This window comes from Portunus trituberculatus, chromosome 23 (assembly GCF_017591435.1).
Source record: "Portunus trituberculatus isolate SZX2019 chromosome 23, ASM1759143v1, whole genome shotgun sequence".
NCBI classification, from domain to species: Eukaryota; Metazoa; Arthropoda; class Malacostraca; order Decapoda; family Portunidae; genus Portunus; species Portunus trituberculatus.
The window spans coordinates 1,157,908-1,177,661 of NC_059277.1; the positions used below are offsets into that span (position 1 = coordinate 1,157,908).

The 19,754-nt window shown below is 38.9% G+C and overlaps 2 protein-coding genes across 2 annotated transcripts; one reads left to right on the plus strand and one right to left on the minus strand.

The window, feature by feature from the left end:
• Positions 1 to 203: 203 nt before the first annotated feature.
• On the minus strand, positions 204 to 7,451 carry LOC123507671 (telomerase Cajal body protein 1-like). The gene is made up of 11 exons (XM_045260783.1): positions 7,302 to 7,451; positions 5,164 to 5,773; positions 4,666 to 4,760; positions 4,223 to 4,349; positions 3,748 to 3,834; positions 2,952 to 3,088; positions 2,571 to 2,654; positions 2,123 to 2,238; positions 1,671 to 1,800; positions 1,198 to 1,318; positions 204 to 529 (listed from the first exon to the last, which is right to left on the minus strand). Exons 2-11 carry the CDS (start codon positions 5,760 to 5,762, stop codon positions 352 to 354), a joined length of 1,674 nt encoding a protein of 557 aa, XP_045116718.1. The 5' UTR covers positions 5,763 to 5,773; positions 7,302 to 7,451; the 3' UTR covers positions 204 to 351.
• A 1,011-nt stretch (positions 7,452 to 8,462) lies between these two features.
• Positions 8,463 to 19,725, plus strand: LOC123507740 (anaphase-promoting complex subunit 7-like). Its single transcript, XM_045260899.1, is given in 13 exon segments — positions 8,463 to 8,732; positions 10,621 to 10,843; positions 11,235 to 11,416; positions 12,003 to 12,115; positions 13,479 to 13,662; positions 13,907 to 14,024; positions 14,027 to 14,109; positions 15,167 to 15,307; positions 15,936 to 16,037; positions 16,870 to 16,998; positions 17,542 to 17,687; positions 18,077 to 18,191; positions 18,665 to 19,725. Coding segments are annotated over 13 exon segments (1,671 nt in total). The 5' UTR covers positions 8,463 to 8,666; the 3' UTR covers positions 18,734 to 19,725.
• Positions 19,726 to 19,754: the final 29 nt, after the last annotated feature.

A 19,754-nucleotide genomic window follows, 5' to 3' on the forward strand; every position in this document is an offset into this window, starting at 1 on the left:
AGAAAAACCTGTTGAGAGAAGGCCAAGGGGAAGACTGAGAGTGAAATGGAGGGATAGACATGTGGAGAAGCAAAGGATGGAAGTCATAGAGGAAGATGTACTGGCCAGAAACAAATGGAAGAGACTTGTACATGCTGGCAATCCTTCACTCAGGCAAAAGATGAAAGGAGGCGGAGGAGCTCAATAGGGTAAAAACAGTCATGTCACTTGCCGGCAAGGATGTTTTGGTTTTCCAAGCACATAGTGTCCTCTCCTACACAATGACAATTTGTGTGACAAGTGTCATACGTATTCAATAAGTACAAGTGATACAAAACATTTTTATTAATGCAAAAAATAAAAAAATAAAACTTAAGACTCTCCAAGCCACCACAATTTAACAGTATTCTCTGGAAGCACTCTGCTCCTGGTGAACAAAACCTCTGGCTCTTCACTTTCTGAGCAGGAGTCCAAGTCACACTCTGGCACTGGCTCTGGGAAGTGACGCTGTCCTGAACTGGTGGCAAGGAGTGGACAGTAGGGGTGGATGCTGGGAAGAGGAGGAGGAGGAGGTTAAATAAGATATCTCAATGTTTGATAATAGTTCATAATATAAGTGATTGCATGTCAGACTTAAGTCCTTCACTGTAATTTACAACTGACAACACTGAAGGCACTGTATAAGTCATGACAGGTATTTACAGGAAAGGGAAATAGATCAAGATATACAATTTCCATTTTCTGTCAAGTAGAGTGACTTTAGTGAAAGAGAAATGTCACGAGTTTTTTTTTTTTTTTTTTTTTTTTTATTATTATTATTATTATTATTATGTAAGAGGAGAAATTTGGTCAAGGGCAACAGAAACAGTTAAATAAAACGACCAGTTAGATGCCAAAAGTTAGCCAGTACTCTCAATCATTCATCCCTTTCTCTGGTATACTGTAGAACTTCCAACCTGCTTTTGTATTTCCATCTTCCTATGACTAACTTATTTAAGAGGGAGATTTCAAGACATTTATCCCATTCTTTAGGCTAACTCTCTTGATCCAGTTTGAGGACTGGAATCTCAGTGTGCCTTTTTATTTGACTGTTTTTGTTGCCCTTGATCAGTTTTCCCCTCTTACATAGAAAAAAAGAAAACAGATGAACATGGAAGAGTGAAGGGCACAAAACATAATTTCAGTACTAAAGGCAAACTGTCTGCATGTATACTGTACCTCACTCCATTGGTACAGTCCTTGTGTGCTGTGAATATTGATGTTGGTTCCTTGGTGACACTTGCATCAGCCTCTTGGTCGTCTTCCAGGTCCCAATGCAACACACACCCTCTCGTGTCACCTGGAAAAAAATCAAATAATAACTTAACATAATATCTGCATTAAGAAATAAGATCACAACAGTTGTGGGATCTGGTATATACAAGATCAAATGTATAGCTCGAGAATAATTCTGCATTATTTCTATGTAACACTAGAGAAAGGACAGAAGTAAAATTTTGATATGATAAGCTTTAAAAAATGAGAGAGGAAATAGGTGCAATAGGTTTGTTTCATAGAGACTACCATGTGTACACTTGATGGCTTCTTTCTCCTTCCCTTATGTTACACTTGAATGAACTTATGGTGGTAGGATTTGTTATAGCCAAGATCAAACCTAACTTGTGAGGAATCTTGAAAGTATTAGTACTTGCCAGAAACAAGGAACCTGCTGTAGTGTTGCTCCAAGTCAAAGTATATCCTCTGGCTTGTTGAGACTTCCCTGCCATAGCCACACAGAAGCTTTCCGGGGTTCCTGATGTCCCAGCACAGGATCTCATTATTCTACAGGAAGGAGAGGCACTTAAAAGAATAGACAGTAATTATAAAAAACGCAAATAGAAAAAGTAATGACGTCATGACAGCTGAAGGCCATCTACACTGAAAGCTATTAATAGACAGTCATAAGATCTCCAAAATTTATCCATACATTCAGACACTGTTAAGAGAAAAGAATGATCTCAATCTCTAATGTTATACTGCAAACTGATTGACTTGGAAATCTTAGGCAACATTATCAATATGCCTGTATGCAAGGTTAACGCTTCAACCCACACACAAGCATTCCCTGATACTGTGATCTCTACAGTCATAATTTCTACTCTACCTTGCGAGAGCCAGAGAAAAGCTTGGTGCCACATGAGGAAAACTTGACTTGTGTCACGCCACCAATGTTGCCTTCCATTCGGCAGAACAAGTTGTTTCTCTCCAGGTTATAAAGGCCTGATAGAGAGAGAGAGAGAGAGAGATGGGAGGGGGGAGAGGATTAGTCAAATAGATCTGAGCCTTCATCAAGTATTTCTTTGACACAGGGCCTTGTCACATGATCACTGGGCAAGTCTGTTGGCCAAGCACACATCTCAGCAGTTTCCCTGATGAGTGTTGTTCAGTTTGTGATTTGTGTCTTTGATGGACCTACATGAGCAGGGATGGTGCTTCAGCGTCTCATACTTTCTACGTATTTTCCACTTTTACACTGAACCACTACACTTATCCACTGATCATGTGACAAGGCTTTAGTTAAGCAGGATTCAAACAAGTGAACCTTGTCTTACCAATAGAGCCAAGGTAACTCCCGGCAGCAAAGACAGAAGGCAGCTGAGGGTTGAAACTCATGCAGGAGATTATCCCCGGTTGATCTGAAACAAGCATTACTCACTTCAAAGGGGGCACAACAATAAGATATATAAAAAATACAACAAAATCTGACAAACTAACTCCATATCTCTGGAAAATAGAATACAGAAATTCAATGGAATCTATCACGAAAACCTGTAAACCTGACAAACCATCACTGTTGTCCTTGAAAATAGATGATGGACTTTGCTAACAATCATTACACATTTCAGCCATCATCTCTGTGGTCCTTGAAAATTGAATAAACACTTTGCTACCATACCACCATCTTCCTTATATCAGGCACTGGAAGCACTCACTCTTTGCTTCTATCTGGTCAAAGACTCTGCCTGGCCGCTGGGTGTAGAAGGCTCGGAGGCACTTGTTGAAACCCGTTACCAGTCTTGAGCCATCCACATTGAATTCTACACTGTACGCTGCCACCATTTCATCAAGGCTACAAGGCAATGATAGTTAGATTATGTAATGTTCCTGTGATTAATCTGAGGGAGCTCCAATCATTCATAGCATCAAAGGTTGTGTAGAGAGCAAGTTTATTTCAATACATGTTTATATATCATCTATACATATGTACATATAACAAGGCTGCCTCCTTCAGAAATAAGAGTATCCAAGAGAAGGCACACAACTTACAGAAAATATAATACAGAATTTAAGAAAAACTAAAACAGTGGGAGTTGAAGCCAAGGCATATCCCACGAACACCATTCCACTGGACTCAATCACACTATTCCTTTAGTCTCTTATCCCTGATGTAGAAGAGTAAGTGTAATCCTGCCCTCACTAAACATGAATGAATTGCACACCTTGACTACAATTAATATAAGACCTCTAAACACTGACAGGAACCAGAGTGAAAGGGTCATGAGTAATGTTTTAATTCCCAACACAGAAGATAAAGTACTTCTGCCTTCACTTAATAGGTATAAGTTGTACACCTTGGACTGCAATTAACAAGAGCTCCAAACACTGACAGGAACCAGAGTGGGTGGTGTTTTAATTCTTGATCAGTAGTTGTATAGCAATGAAACAACTAAATTAAAACAGCAAAGCTCACACTAAGGCTAAAATAGAATTGATCCAGCAAGTACTGACTGGTTGTAAGGGTTATAGCTGCATATCAGGCTGCCATCCCAAGCATCCCATAAGTGGATTGGATGGTCTTTGCATGTGGTGGCAAAACTGAAAGAAAATAAAAGAACGTTATATGTTTTTCTTTAAAGAATTGCCTCTTCCACTTAACAGGCCAAATTTGAAATACTATGCTCTCTCACTATGAATATTTTCCAAGGCCGCTGAAATAATTAGCTGGATTCTCAAGAGTATTTCTCCTCTTGCTAATGTAGAAATCTTGTTAATTTGTCACTAGAAAAAAAAAAATCTTCATAAAGTTGTTTAACTTCAACTAAAATCTTTTTAAACTAGTGGAGGTGCAACACATAAGTGTTCCAGAATGTGATGAAAAGTTATCAGAAGTCAAAAGCATTTCTATTTTGTCTTTTACTATAAGCTTTAGTTCCATGTAGCACTAGGTCAGGGCAAGAGGTGCAGGTGAGACACGGTGCCTTACCAGCAAGAGGATGGCAGGTCGGAGCGCATGAGTGGGTACCAGCAGTAATCATACACTATCTCCTTCTCCCTGACAATCACTGCAGGCTTGGTATACTTCTCAGCCTCCTCTGCAAACCATGACTCACCTGAGGAAAGTTATATCCTTAGTTCTAGTCTCTTAGTACAGTGAATTATAAGCAAATGAAAATAAAATAAATGAAAATTAAACCAGTTAAAATCTCAATACACCAAATTGTAAGTTACTAAAATTAAAGATTATGGAAATTAAACCTCTTAGTTCAAATCTTTTGGTATATTGAACTGTAAGAAAGTTGTTAAGATAAAAGATAGTAAAAATTAAACATTTTAGTTCAAACCTCTTGGTACACAGAATTGTAAGAAAGTTATTAAGAAAGGCAATAAGTTGGCATGTTCTCAGAGCCATTAGTAAGTAAGTCTCACACTGAAACTGTCCATGAACCACCGGCGTGGGAAGGTTGAACAGGCGGATCTTGGAGTCGTTGGCCGTCACCAGCAGACATGACCCATCGGGGGACCTGAGGCATGGCGCACAGGGAACACAATTCAGAAAAAGTAAAAGAAAACTAACAGTGAGCTCCAGATGTGTTGTTATGAACTGCACAGTTTTGATATATGAAGGAAACTAACTTACAGTGTGCTACAAATGTGTTCTTATGAATACTAGAATCATTTCTGGTAGGTGAAAAAATTGAAGTAGTAATTACATCTGTTTAAAGCAAAATAAGTATATATAGGTAAGATACTAAGATACACAGTGGAGAGAGATCTCTTCAACCATACAAGGCAACAGAATGTAGACCTGCAATGTGGCACAACTGATACATGGACATCAGATATGGACATCAAAGGTTCTTCTGTAAAAATTCTCTCACGAGGGGAAGACAAAACTACAAAAAGATTCACAGTCAGGGCACTAACCATTTACATCCCTTGGTGAAATTATCATGAAGTGTCTTGAATTCTGCCATGTAATTCAGAGCCATGAGTGGATTAGCAAACTTGTACTTAGGAGGCAGTACAGGTGTTTCATCTTGGTCTTCGATGGGTTCCCTTGAATCATCCTTTTCTGTCGCATCTGATATCACTATCTCCTCACACACACTTCTACTCACACTATTGCATTGCTCTTTATCAATTCTCTTTAACGTTCTTTCGCTTGGATTATGAATGTCCATTTTGTCAACTACGAATTCTTTGGTCTGAAGGGCACTTGTTCCATTTTGTAAAGTGTGAATCTCTGCCACCACTCCAAACTTAGCCAGGCTTTCAGGAGACAAGACGGCAGCAATGGATCCATTGTGGTTTGCTGTGTGACTGGTCATGTTGCTGGCTGTGTTGTTGGTTGTGTCTGGATTGCTGTCGTCACTTATCACCATCACCTCACACCCCTCCTCCTGGATGATCCTAGGCTTCCCTGCACCACGGATATTCCCCAGGAGAGCCCCCACGCCGGTACCTTTCCTCATCTCACTGGTCTCATGTTTAAAGCGCTTATTGTTTTGAATGACTTCCTCCATGGTGACTGTACCTAGAAAGTAACAGCTAATGAATATATATATATATATATATATATATATATATATATATATATATATATATATATATATATATATATATATATATATATATATATATAATGAAATGTGAGATCAAAGGGTACCATTTCAAATCTCCCAATAAATTAAAGTAAAAAAAAAGACTAGTAGAATAAAAATTCTGCTACTGGTTATGTTGCTGACCTAAAGCTGCTACAATCACTACAGTGGCAAAGGACACAGAGGATTCAAGGTCTGAAGACTGTGTTATGCTCAGCATCTGGACTCAATATCAGTGAAGTGGCAATGGTTACTATCTCACCTTGTCAATTAAGAGTTGAAAAACTTTATGTAAGAGGGGAAATCTGGCCAAGAGCAACAAAAACAATCAAGCAAAAAGAGCCACTTAGATGCCAGTCCCTTAGCAGGTTTTAAGACATTTGTCCCTATCCTTTGGCTAATTCTATCAGCTTTATAAGGAGACTGACAACTGAGTGGACTTTTTTCTTTATAATTTTGTTGCCCTTTGCAAATTATCCTCTCTTACATAAAAAAAAAAAGGTCTGAGAGAGTTAGCCAAAAGAATGGAATAAATGTCTTGAAACCTCCCTCTTTAATGAGTTCCTGGGAGCCAGATTAAGACTCCTTTAGGCTAAATTCTTACAGCGAATCTTTCTTTCTCAGCGCACTTTCCAGTCCTCGTTTTTTACTTTATTGTCTATATTTTGTTTTTCATTAATCTTGTCCGGCTGGTGTATTAGTTGGGGAGACCTTTCAGTTTCCGGCACTGTCCCCGAGAAACCATCCGCATGCTCGCCTCAATTCCCGGCTGCCCCTTCGCAGCTCCTCCACCCAGCTGATTTGACGTCACATTAAATGAGAAATATATGTTATATAATTTTGTTTTTGCGTAGGGGTTCCTTGAAACGTGATGTATTTGAAGGGTTATGCAAGGGTAAAAAGGTTGAGAAGCACTGCCTTATTCGATACCATATAATCTCTCTCTTTCTCTCTGACCAATAGCGTGGCTTCATATATGTGACGTCAAATCAGCTGGGTGGAGGAGCTGCGAAGTGGGAGCCGGGAATCGAGACAAGCACGCGGGACGATTTCTTGGGGACAGTGCCCAGTTTCCTACACAAGCATGGCTCATAGGGAAAGGTCATCCAGGTAAGAGCCCCCAATCTTTCAGTAGTGGCCTGGATCCCTCTTTTATGTAATGTAAAAGGGAAATCGGCCAAGGGCAACAAAACTACAATAAGAAAAATTAATATCTACACAAAATTAACAAATAAACACGTAGATAGATAGACATTACTGAAGGAAAATCACCTCTTAACTTACAGCCCTTTCAGACAATGAACGGAATGAACTACCAACTAACACAGAGGAAACAAACCATGACATAATATTGTAAACTAATAAGGATACGCGACGCAAAACAAGGCAAATCATCTGACAGCCACACCATTTAGTCCAATCATTTACTAACTAACTACTGTATTGCCTTCCCTAATGTACCTCTTTTCCTTAGTGACCCCTCCTTTAAGTCATTCAGTCGTGGTGCTTCAGTTTTTCTTATTTTCTCTGTATTTATGTTTTATATTTTGTTGTTTTCTTTCGTGTTTTGTTGATACCTCGAGTTTGGTTACGACTTTTCAACAGTTTCCTTTTCAGTGTTTTTTCTCTTATTTCTTCTTTCCTTAAATGTAAAATATTTTCAGTTTTTATATTTTTTAGTTATTTTTTAGTATCTTCTTTTTCCTTCAGAGAGAGAGAGAGAGAGAGAGAGAGAGAGAGAGATCATCGCAGCCCTTGCAACATTATAACCAAGAGAGAAAGATAAGAATGAAAAAAAGTAGAAGAGAGGAAAACTAGGTAGTAAAAGGAAGAAGGTAAAAATAATCGTATGTCCCCCTCAACACACACACACACACACACACGCACGCACGCGCGCGCGTGTGGTCGGTATACCTGGACATAAAACAGCCTCTTGATAAAGTCCCTCACGGCAGACTATTTTGGAAGTTAGAGAACATAGTAGAACTGAGAAGAGCTTTGTTAGATTGGATAAGGGATTACTTGAAGGACAGAGAGATGAGAACTGTGATCAGAGATACATACTCAACTTGGGGGATAACAAGTGGAGTGCCACAAAGGTCAGTGTTATCTCACATTATGTTCCAGGTATACATAAATGACATACAAAATAGGGTAACCAGTTATATTGATTTATTTGCTGATGATACAAAATTGCTAAGAGTAATTAAAAACCCGAGAAGAGAAGAAGGGTATTGGAAAATACAGTTTTCCACATAGAACGGTGTAAAAGTGGAATGCATTGAGTGATGAAGTTGTTATAGCACATAATGTTCATAGCTTTAAAGAAAAATTGGATAAATGGAGACATGGAGACAGGACATTATTATAAGCCCAGCTCTAACCCTGTACAATGCAACTAAGTAAATGCAACTAGATAAATGCACACACACACAAATAAATAAATAAATAAATAAAATAAAGTAAATAAAAATAAATAAAAATAAGTATTCTTTCTTTATTCTTTATTATAGTCTCTGGAAATAATAATAAAATTAAAAACAAAAGAATGCTTATGTTTTTCAAGAGAGAGAGAAAGAGGGAAAGACATGAGTATAGGCACAATGTACCGTTGGAAAGGTAGAACCTGAGAAGCAAATCTCAACTGAACTGAAACTGAACATCAACAAACCCGAGGTAGCGGCGGCCCGAGGAAAGAGGCTCCACACGCCCCAGCACAGCCCAGTCCTGACCAGCTACCGTGCACCTGAGCCATTGAGGGGAAGGCTGAGAGACCACACCACCCTCTGAGAAGAAAAAAGGCCATTTAAAGGAAATACAAACGCCATGTATCTCTTCGAACAAATCAAATTGCTTCACGACAATGGCTTGCATTCAAACCTCATTGCTCTGGTACGTCTGTTTTCTTATGGTGTTTTTGTAATACTATTAAAGTGACATTAGCATTAATGTTAACCCGAACACTGCGACAGGCAACAATTCACAGCACAAAAACAAATATACGACTTTTTTGTTAGGATCTCCAAGAAAGAAAGGGGTGTAACAGTATAGATTTAGCAGTTTCTAAGCAGTTTAGAGGCTGTAGAGAAAGAAGAAATGTCTCAGTGGTGTTAGTGATTAGGGAAATATGTGCCAAGAAGCAGGGAAAGGATCAAGTTAGGTTTGTGCTAACTCAGTAGTTCAGTGTCATTGGCGATTGTTTCACTGTAGGTCACGAGTGGAAGCAACCCGTCAGTGTCTGAATACTAGTAGATCAAAGTTTTACTTTGTGTTTTGGCAGAATTAAAGGTGAATATTGAAAGGAGACACACAGCAATATCAACTTATGTTTTCAGCTCTCACCCTAACAAACCTGAGGACCAAGTGGGAAAGTTGGATTTTTGAGTGGACAAAGCTAAAACATGGCCAAATTTCACCTCTTTCCACACACAAAGAAGTGGGGATTCCTGCTGTTGTTAAGACGGATACCTCCTTTGAAAAAATCTCTGAAAATCAGTAGTTTATTTCTCCTTAACCCTTTCAGTACTGTGACACGTTTCCATATCCATTCTGCTTCCATTCCATTACATTCTGCTTCTGGTGATTTTACACAGCTTCAGAAAATTAATGTTGGGTTTAAAATAATGAAGACTGTGGCCTTTAATCTTCTGACCTCCATAGATTTTTCGTAATGTCAATAAAATGGTCTAATCGTACACAAATCTCAAGGTAAAGATGTGTCTCAGTATTGAAGGGGTTAAGGTCACTAATCTAACCTAGAATTACTAAACCTAATCTATGTTGGTCTTGGTGTAGGTAATGCTAATCTAACCTAATGTTATCTAACCTAACCTAACCCCTGTTAGGTTAGGTTAGATAATGCTAGGTTAGATTAGTGTCATCAAGGAGATTCTGATTACAGATATCTGAAGATTCTTTTTCTGCAGTTCTTATCAAAGATGCCACCCATCATAACAGCAGCAAAAATAACTCCTCACTTCTCTTTGGTGGTAAAAGGTGATATTTGGCCATATTTTATCTTTTTCCACCTGAAAACCCTAAGGCTAAAAGCATTAGGAGCTGAAAATGATAGTAAATAAAGCCCCATGGCTTGTCTTAATATTAAGTATTATTTACCATATTCTCAATCTCATACATGTTTTGTCTATCTCACTAATACAAGAGTTAGCTAGTGTTCTCAAACATTTTTTTTTTTTTTTTTTTTTTTTTTTTTTCTCCTAGTAAACTGGAACTCTCTGCCTGCTTCTGTAATTCCTTCCTATGGCTTGTACTCTTCCAAGACTCAAAGAGGGAGGTCTGAAGCGACTTGTTCTTCAGTATTGGACCTTTTCACCTTTTTTTGGGATTGACTTTTTTTTTTTTTTTTTTTTTTTTTTTCCAGTGTCCCTCTTGTTCATGAAAAATTAAAAACATTTTATTTCATTTGAGTGGAGTAAGCTTTAAGAGGATTCTGTCATTTCAGTTGTATGATAAGTATGTAAACCACAGAGATGATAAAGAAATAGGATGGTAGATAAATGAATGGAATGGACTGAGCAATCAGGGACCAGTTTCTTAAACACTTCTGCACACTCCACTACTTCCAAAAGGCTCTAGTTGAGATGACAAGTTTTTATAGTTTTAGACAAAGATTAACAAGAATCCTACATTATTAACAAGAGAAATACTTAAGGCTCGTCATCTCTATGGCTTTGGATTCCTGTTAGTTTTGTATAAGAGATATTAAAGAAACATGTTATTGTGCCACAGTGAAGTAGAGACAGTGTTTCCTCCACCACAGGGCAGCCTGGTGCTCTCCGTGGCAGAGAACCAGCCTGAGAGTTACCTGCTGCCAGCCGCGCGTTACCAGACCCTGGTGTACGTGGGGCGGGCGCTGCAGAGCCTTGGGGAGTACAGGCGCGCTGAGGCCACACTGAAGGAGGCCCTGCAGTATGCCAAGGCAGCTGCCAAGACCAAGGTGGCCAAGACAGCTGACATGTTCAAGGAGGGACTCACAGAGATTGGTGAGACCATCAGCTCATTGACATCATGGCTTGTGTACTGTAAGCCAAAGGAAAAGAAGGCCACTGGTAGATTACAGCATTGATTTTTTTTTTTTTTTTTTTTTTTTTTTCAGAAAAGTGGCCAAGGTCAATAAAATTATTAAAAAAAGGCCCACTTAGTTTCAGCTTTACAAAGGTAAATGGCACCAGAACACTTTTTCACTGATAGTCAGCTTTATTACTATGATTATGATAGTCATGCAGGCTGCAGGTACAAGCTTCAGATGAATGACTAAACCACTGATTCATCCTTGGACACTCGCTTTTTTATCATTACATTCATTAACCATAATTTGTGGAAAGTAGCCTTTTATGTCTGCATGTGAAGTGCTGACTCTCCCTTGATACACAGACGTGAAGTATGCCATGGCGGAGTGCAACATGGCGGTGCGTCAGTACAGCCAGGCCCTCACCGTGCTGGAGTCTATCCCGCAGCGACACCGCACCCCAAAGGTCAACATGAGGATGGGCCGCCTCTACCAGCAGGTTGGTATGGAGCGCCCCGCCATCACCGCATACAAGGAGGTGCTCAAGGTAATTGTGGCCTTGCTGTGTGTGTGTGTGTGTGTGTGTGTGTGTGTGTGTGTGTGTGTGTGACGTGATTGGCATTGTGAGTGGATTGGGCTAATGTTTGAATATTATTTTCTTTCTTTCTTTCTTTTTTTTTTATTTATTTCTCCTGTTTCATCTCCTGCAATGCACAATCAATAAGGATGTTGTGATGGAGATGTCAATTTTATTGGTTCATGTTTTTCTTTGTGTGTTTTCTCTCATAAAGCATAATAATTGTGATAGAGGTTAATATTGGACCCCCCCACCCTCTCTCTCTCTCTCTCTCTCTCTCTCTCTCTCTCTCTCTCTCTCTCTCTCTCTCTCTCTCTCTCTCTCTCTCTCTCTCTCTCTCTCTCTCTCTCTCTCTCTCTCTCTCTCTCTCTCTCTCTCTCTCTCTCTCTCTCTCTCTCTCTCTCTCCTAATAAAAAATAAGGTTTGAATCTGGAAACAGGAGACAGAACCATTTGAGTTTAGTATGTGTCCTGTAAAAATTATAACTAGGAAAGTACAGGTAGGTAGAATACACACATGTTGGTTAGAGAGTGATTAATGTAATTTTGTATCATAGGAGTGTCCTCTAGCCTTAGAAGCTGTCCAGGAGCTGCTTAGCCTCGGTGTGCGGGGTGCTGAAGTCGCCTCCCTCATGATCAACATACACGGAAGCTGTGCCGGGACTGAGTGGTGAGTGCCTCTGCTGACACTGTTTGCTGGCTGGCTCTCTATCTGTTAGTCACTTGAAACACTTATGCCGGCTGCTTTTTTTGTCTATCAGTCTGTCTGTGGGTTTTATTCAGAAACACTTAACAACTTTCCAGACTGTTTTTCTGTCTTTCTGTCTGTCAATGGTCCTTATTCTGAAACACTTTTGCAGGCTTTCTATCCATCAATCAATGGTTCTTAATGTGAAGCACTACACTTTTGCAGGCTGTCTTTCTATTTGTCAGTCAGTTAATAGTATTTACTGTAACACTTTTACTTTTCAATTGTTTGTGTCTCTCAGTCTGTCAATGGTCCTTATTCAGAAACACTTTTGCAGGCTGTCTTTATTCTCTTACATTTTTGCACACTGGCTTTTTATCTCTTAGTCAATTAATGATCATTATTCTCTAACTCTTTTGCAGGTTGTCTTTCTGTTAGTTTCTGTCTTAGTCTGTCAGTGGTTTTTATTTTAAAGTACTTTTGCAGGCTGCCTTTCTATCTGTTAGCATGTCAATGGTTTTTATTCTGAAATACTTTTGCGGGCTGTCTTTCTATCAGTCAGTCAATGCTCCTTATTTGGAAACACATTTGCTGGCTTTCTTTCTATCATTTAGTTTGTTGATGGCTTTTATTTTTAAATACTAATTTTGCAGGCTGTCTTTTTATCTATCTGTCTGTCAGTGATCCTTATTCTGACATACATTTGCATGTCGTCTTTCTGTCTGTCAGTCATTCAAGGGTCCTTATTCTTCACTCCAGCTCCACTCCTTTCAATAAGTTGTTGTGAGGGAGAAAGTGTTTCATAATGTAGTTCTATTTCTGTTAATACTTCCTTGATATCAGAGGTACAGATAGACTTATTTTTCTGGTTATTTTTGTTGTTTTCCCTGGTCAGTCTTTTTATATGAGGAAGTCTTGAAAGGACCTGTATGTATGAATATTGAAGAATCTATGCAGAAAGAATAATTTGATTGTTAGATGGAAAATAGGGTGCTGCTTGTATAGCACTTTGGTTAGATGTGTTGTTTTGAATACTTTGAGGGAAAGTAGTGATGCTAAACAAAAAGATGATAGAGATGCTGTTTCTTGTGCAGCTTTCTCTAAATGTAGATGTATAGGCAGATAACAGTTTTCATAACAGTGTAGTGATGGTGATGTATAAGTATTTTTTCTTATTGTGTATATATAAGAATGCCATCTTTCCTAATATTTTGCAATTTTTGTGTGTTTGAGAAGTACTGTAAGGCAGTTATGACAAATTAGATTATGATGACGCTGCTTCTTAAATATTTTTCCTTCAAATTTGCACATTACCATTTTTTCTGACAGTTTTTAATATTTCCAGGTTGTCAATGTGGGTGAAAGGACACGCATATTTACACAGTAGAGACTATACCAATGCCATCAGTTCCTTCAAGCACCTGGAGGAGAACTCTGCCCTCAGTCGCAACGTTGACATTCTCGCCACCTTAGGGGAAACATACTACCTTGCTGGGGACTCAAAGAATGCGCTCACCTACCTACAAAGGGTAACAAATCATAGATATTACTTCTCTTGTTGTTTTCCTAGTGTCAGTGATGTATGATTTTCTCTCTCTCTCTCTCTCTCTCTCTCTCTCTGTGACATTAAAATTTCAGTCAATTAACTAGTCACTCAATCAATTCAGAATACCGGCCAGAGTCATTTCTGTTCCCTTGTTCCTCAGTGACTTCCATCCTTTGCATTTCTACCACAAGTACATGAGATGGTAAGTAACGTTACTTCTCACACAGGCCCACGTACTGAACCACCTAAACCTGCGAGGAACAGACCTACTGGCGTGTCTCCTGGCTGCTGAGAAGAGGAACCGTGAGCTGGAGGAGCTGGCCATGTCTACCACAGCAGTGACAGACACGGCCCCCAGCCCTGGATCACTATGGGCTACTACTGCCAGCTCAGTAAACGCACCACCAAAGCTATATATTTTGCTCATAAGGTAGAGATTTATGATGTTTTATTTCTAGCTTCTTTTTTTTTCTTTGTAGGAGGGAACTAGCCAAGGACAACAAAAACAAGCTTTCTATTTTTGCAAAATAGTAGGTATATGCCAATACCTAAGTGGAAAAAAAGCATTATTCACTTGCGAGCAGCAACTCTTCCACACCCAGCTGGTGGCCTTGACACATTGTGGTGGTGACGTGACTGACCTCGTGCCACTCATATATATATATATATATATATATATATATATATATATATATATATATATATATATATATATATATATATATATATATATATATATATATATACAATTATAAATGACTTACTAAAGAATCAAAGGTAAGCAGAGAGAGAGAGAGAGAGAGAGAGAGAAAGAGATTAACAGAACAACAGTAGTGAAAACGTGGCAACACTGTACAGAGACGCTCGCCCCCCCACGGATGTAAATTAAGGCTGGTCAGACTATAGCTATGACCTCACTGAATGTTTCCTTTTGTGTTTCACATTCTTCATGCAAAATTAAAAAAAAAAAAAAAAAAAGAGAGAGAGAGAGAGAGATAACTCCTTTACCATCCTTGGAATCCCTTTCTAATTATTATCTATTCAACTTCTTTGAGGACTGGCACCTCAGTGGGCCTTTTTATCACAATTTTTGTTGCCCATGGCCAGTCTTCCCACTTACAACAAAAATCACATTATGGTGTTAATTTTACACTCGGTATTTTTTTTAGGAGAAACCTGGCCAAGTGGAACAATGTTGATTAAACACAAAGGCTCACTGAGATGCCAGTTCCAAAGCAGGTCTGAGAGAGTTAGCCAAAAGAATGTGATAAATGTCTTAAAACCAACTCTTAAATGAGTTCATATTGCAGGAAGATGGAAATGCAGAAGCAGGCAGGGAGTTCCGGAGAAAGGGATGAATGATTGAGAGTACTGGTTAACTCCTGCATTAGAGAGATGGACAGAATAGAGATTAGAAACAGATTTAAAGTAGAGTGCCAGTTTCATAAATTTTGATACACTGAATTATTACATGGTTTGTTTTGCAGGCGTGCTCAATCAACCCCCGCAGTATTGAGGGTCTGCTGCTGAAGGGAACGTTACTCCTGGAACTCAAAAAACTGCAGGAGGCTGTCATGCACTTCAGGGAGGCAATGCAGATCGCACCACATAGATTTGAACCACATAAAGTAAGATGGTCCTGAGGTTTTCTTCAAAGTGACACCATTTTACCTTACATACACACAGACATACCAAGAAGGGTAGAGACGAGGCACAGTTTTCACATTCACACTCACTCACACCACTTTATTGTCCCATTTAGCCCCAGATAGAGAAAAGACAGTACTCGTGTCCTCAATTTATGGGAGTCAGTTTCACGTTTATTTATTTATATTTTTATTCTCTTTTTTTTGTGTGTGTGTGTGTGTGTGTGTGTGTGTGTCTGTGTTTGTGTTTGTTGGTTTCCTGACAAATTCCTTGCCTGTATGTTTGTGGTACTGGTCAATTTTCTGTTTGCACTTCACATATTTATTCAGCTTTGGTATGTAATGCATGACGGTCCAAAGCTGTGTGAATTTTGCTTGTATTTCATTTGTGTATTCAGCCTTAACCTGCAATGCAAAGATTACACTAAAGATTTATTCTGAGTTATTTATGAGGAAAACATGAGAGAATTATGAGACTGGCTGTTACAATGATAAGCTTTTGCATTCATAAATCTAATACCTCTCTCTCTCTCTCTCTCTCTCTCTCTCTCTCTCTCTCTCTCTCTCTCTCTCTCTCTCTCTCTCTCTCTCTCTCTCAATGTGGTTACAGGGATTAGTTGATTGCTACCTCGCCATGCATCGATCCAGGGAAGCTGTGGCCATAGCCAGTAATACCTGTAAACTATTAGGTCAAACTCCTCGTGCCCTCACTGTGAGTACAAGTTGTCTGTTTTTCAAAGAACCATGGGATCAGAACACATTTTTCTTCACTCTCTTGACTGCTCATGTGCCTTTAACACTTTTTTTATTTATTTATTTTTTTTTTCACGCTAGATGAGTTTACCGAGCAGAAAATAATGATGTGTGGTTGAAAGGGTTTTGAATGTTCTTATCTTTCATTTTATTATCTGGTGTCTTTCAAAATAATGTCTTAATCTTTTTTTTTTTTTTTCTTTAAGCAGGCTGGACCTCCCAGCTACTTTTAACTTCTTTCTGTATTTTTATATTTCTATGTGTTTGTAACTTGTACTGCTCCACCCTTTATTTTGTACTTCCCCCCACTTTTCTCAATAAACTTTGTAAACTTTTGAAGTCATAGTAGTCAAAATGTGGTTAGGGAAAAGTGACAAGAAGACTCAGGCTGAAGCAGGAGTATTATAATAACTTAACCACATGTCTGTTGATAGAAAGAAGGAAAGGTGTAGTTCAAATGTAAGAGAATATTGCACCATTTCATTCTGAGCATCTATATAATTTCTCCTACATGTGTTCCATCTTCATGTGACAAATTTAATAAATATTGTGATGTTTGTAGGAAATCATTAGTCTTCCTCTCTTCAGTTGTATGAATAATGTCCCCAATTTGTAACTCCTCTTAGTGTGAGAAATTGACAGATTTGATAATGAGCATAATGTTAATAGGAAATCATTAGTCTTTCTCTTCACAGATGTATAATTTCTCTCCATTTGTGACTTGTCTTATTGTGATAGATCTGATGAACATTGTACAGTTTAGGAGACATCATCAGTCTTTCTCTCCACAGTTATATGCATCCGTTCTGGTCAAAGATTCACTGACAGTCAGCAAAGGAAAAAGTTTGTTAGAAAAGGCATTGAAAGAAGATTCGTATCATCTCCCGGCTGTTTATCTTCTCTGTGAACTGTATGAGCAGGTGAGTAGTGGCAGGTGTTGCTGTTGTGATGTTCTGCTGATTGAAAGAATGTTAAAAAATAAGGGAAGTTACAATATAGAGAAGAGAAAATACTCCTGCCCTCACTTAATGGGAATCTTTTGCATGTTTATTTATGTATTTATATTTTTATTTAATTTTTCTGTGTGTGTGTGTGTGTGTGGACTTTTTGACAAGTAATTGTTTTTATATTTGTTGTGTTGATCTACTTTAATTTGTGTTTCACATATTTACTAAGCTTTGTTATGTAATGTGTGACAATACAAAGCTTTGTTAATTTTGTTTATATCTTATTTATGTATTCACTTATTTATGTATTCAGCTTTAACGAACAATACCAAGATTAGATCGAGGGTTTCCTCAGAAATAAAAAAAAAAAGTGAGAATTACGAGGCTTTCTATGGTAATGACTAATTCATGCATTCATGAAATTATATTTAGTAGTCTACTTATTTCCACCTGTCATACCCATTACAGTCACAACTGTCTCATATTTACTCTCCTTTTAACATTTCATTGTCACAGGATTTGCGATATGAGTCAGCCATTGAGTTACTAAGGAAGCAGGTGGCCGTGCAGTCAACAAGTCGCCTGCACCAGATGTTAGCAGATTTCTTCTCTCGGGTGCACGACGAGGAGAAGGCGGCACACCACTTTGGCATCGCCCTGAAGTGAGTGGCCAGCTGGTGCAGTGACACATGTCTATGTATTGGGTCCAAGTGAAGCAGAGTTTGTCCTGTTTTCCATATCCATGTCTAATTTGTCTTGAAGTTTATGCCTACTGTTAGGGATTGGCACCACAGTAGGCATTTTTTTATTTTTATCCTTGGTTGGTTCTGCTTCTTTGTAAAAAGTAAATGAATAGATAACCACATCTTCACTTAGTAATTCCAAATGTCTATAGTTCTATGTGGGATACTGTGTTTCTTGTTACCAGAACACGTACTCTTATTGATCTTATTTATGTGTCCTCTCATTTGTTTCCTCCTTGTGGCACCGTTCTTTTTATTGAAGCGTTTATTTCAAAGCTCGTTAAGAGTGAATATCAATTTTCCTCCAGCCATGAGCCAAGCAACACTAGAGCACTAGAGGGTATGCAGAAAATGGAAGCCGCACCCGATGCAGTGGAGACGCCTCCCTATGACATGGAAGTGGAGGACATAGGAGACTCGGAGGTGAGCTGGGGTTTCTCTGTCACTCCAAGTTAAAGTGGTAGCGATGCATTTTCAAATATATTAGTACACAGTCTGACCAGGCTGAAATATTGTCATAGAACATTAAAAGTGACAGCAAGTGTGCTGGGAATTCTTTCTGTATTCTTACTCTCATGGTGAAACAAGGCAGCCATAACTAGTTCCCTCTCTCCATTATGCTGTAGTACATGCTATCTGTTGATCATATACTAGGCTGACAATTCTATCTTTCACCTTTTCCTTAGAGTGAGGGACTGGCTCCATGTAAAAATCTCCAGTTATTTTTGTTCATTGCATCTTCCTTTGTGACTTCCATCACTTGCATTTCTATGACAATTCCATCACTCCATCTCACTCTGCCTTCCCCTCAATCTCCCTCTTGCTGTTTCATCTATTTTCTTATGTTCAAAGCTTCCCAAAGGTGAATCAGTGATTTGATCAACTGTCTGTTCCAGGGGGAGGTGGAGGAAAGCGACCTGGAAGCTGTTTGGTCTGATGTGGACTTCTCATTCAGTGGACAGTAGCACACGTCTCCCTGTGTGAGCCGCAGCACTGCCCTGTGAGTGACGCTGCCCGGCCACCAGTGTGCTGTGTCCTCATCCCACCAGTCACGTGGAGGCTTCCCTGACTCACCTCACTGACATACCAAGCTGGATGTCACCACTGTCACTGCCTCCTACCATTACCTGCAGACTGTCTGGCAGGTTTGTGTCATTGTTTACATCAAGTGACCATAGCAAGAATAGTCACCAAAATATGTGATAGTGGGGCAAAGACAATGGTTGAATGGTCATCTGTAGTGCTGGGAAATGACTGCTAACAATGATGCCATATGACCATAGTAAAAATAGTACTGAAATGTGTAATAGTGAGGTGAGGGCAGTGGTTGAAGGGAGGCTGTTTTAGGTGCTGGAAAATAGAGTAAACCAAGATCTGAGGCAAAAAGTAAGTCACATAAGGAATGCAATAGGTAGACTGTGTGGAAGGAACAGTGAGGAGTGAGTGAAGGCCGTTCTTGATGGAATGGAGACAAGACATCACTCTACTGAATATTTTGAAAGACATTTTGTATTTTGATGCCATTTTATGTGGAAGTGGAAGGCCAGCAATCTTGCCTGTGTGTGTGTGTGTGTGTGTGTGTGTGTGTGTGTGTGTGTGTGTGTGTGTGTTAGAAGAGTCTACATGTTCTATACAACACTAGGGACAAACTAATTAAGATTTTTTATAACAATAACAACTACCTATCAAGAAAGTCCTGTGCTAGCAGTCCTAAGGCCTCCCAACCACTGGGTACCAGACAGTGTGCACCTCAGCACCTGATGAAAGGCTGCAGTTAACCAACACTTAAAGAGCCAAATACTATGTTGATATTTTTTATGTAAACTTAAAACATTAGTGAATGGCTGTTATCTAACTTAACACAGTGATTCAGGAGCTGTACATATGACTTGGTGTTTTCTTGTATGTTTATGTGATAAGATTTATATTTATTTTGTTGAAATATGAGACAACAGTATTAGTACATGTTATTAACCTTTGTGGGTG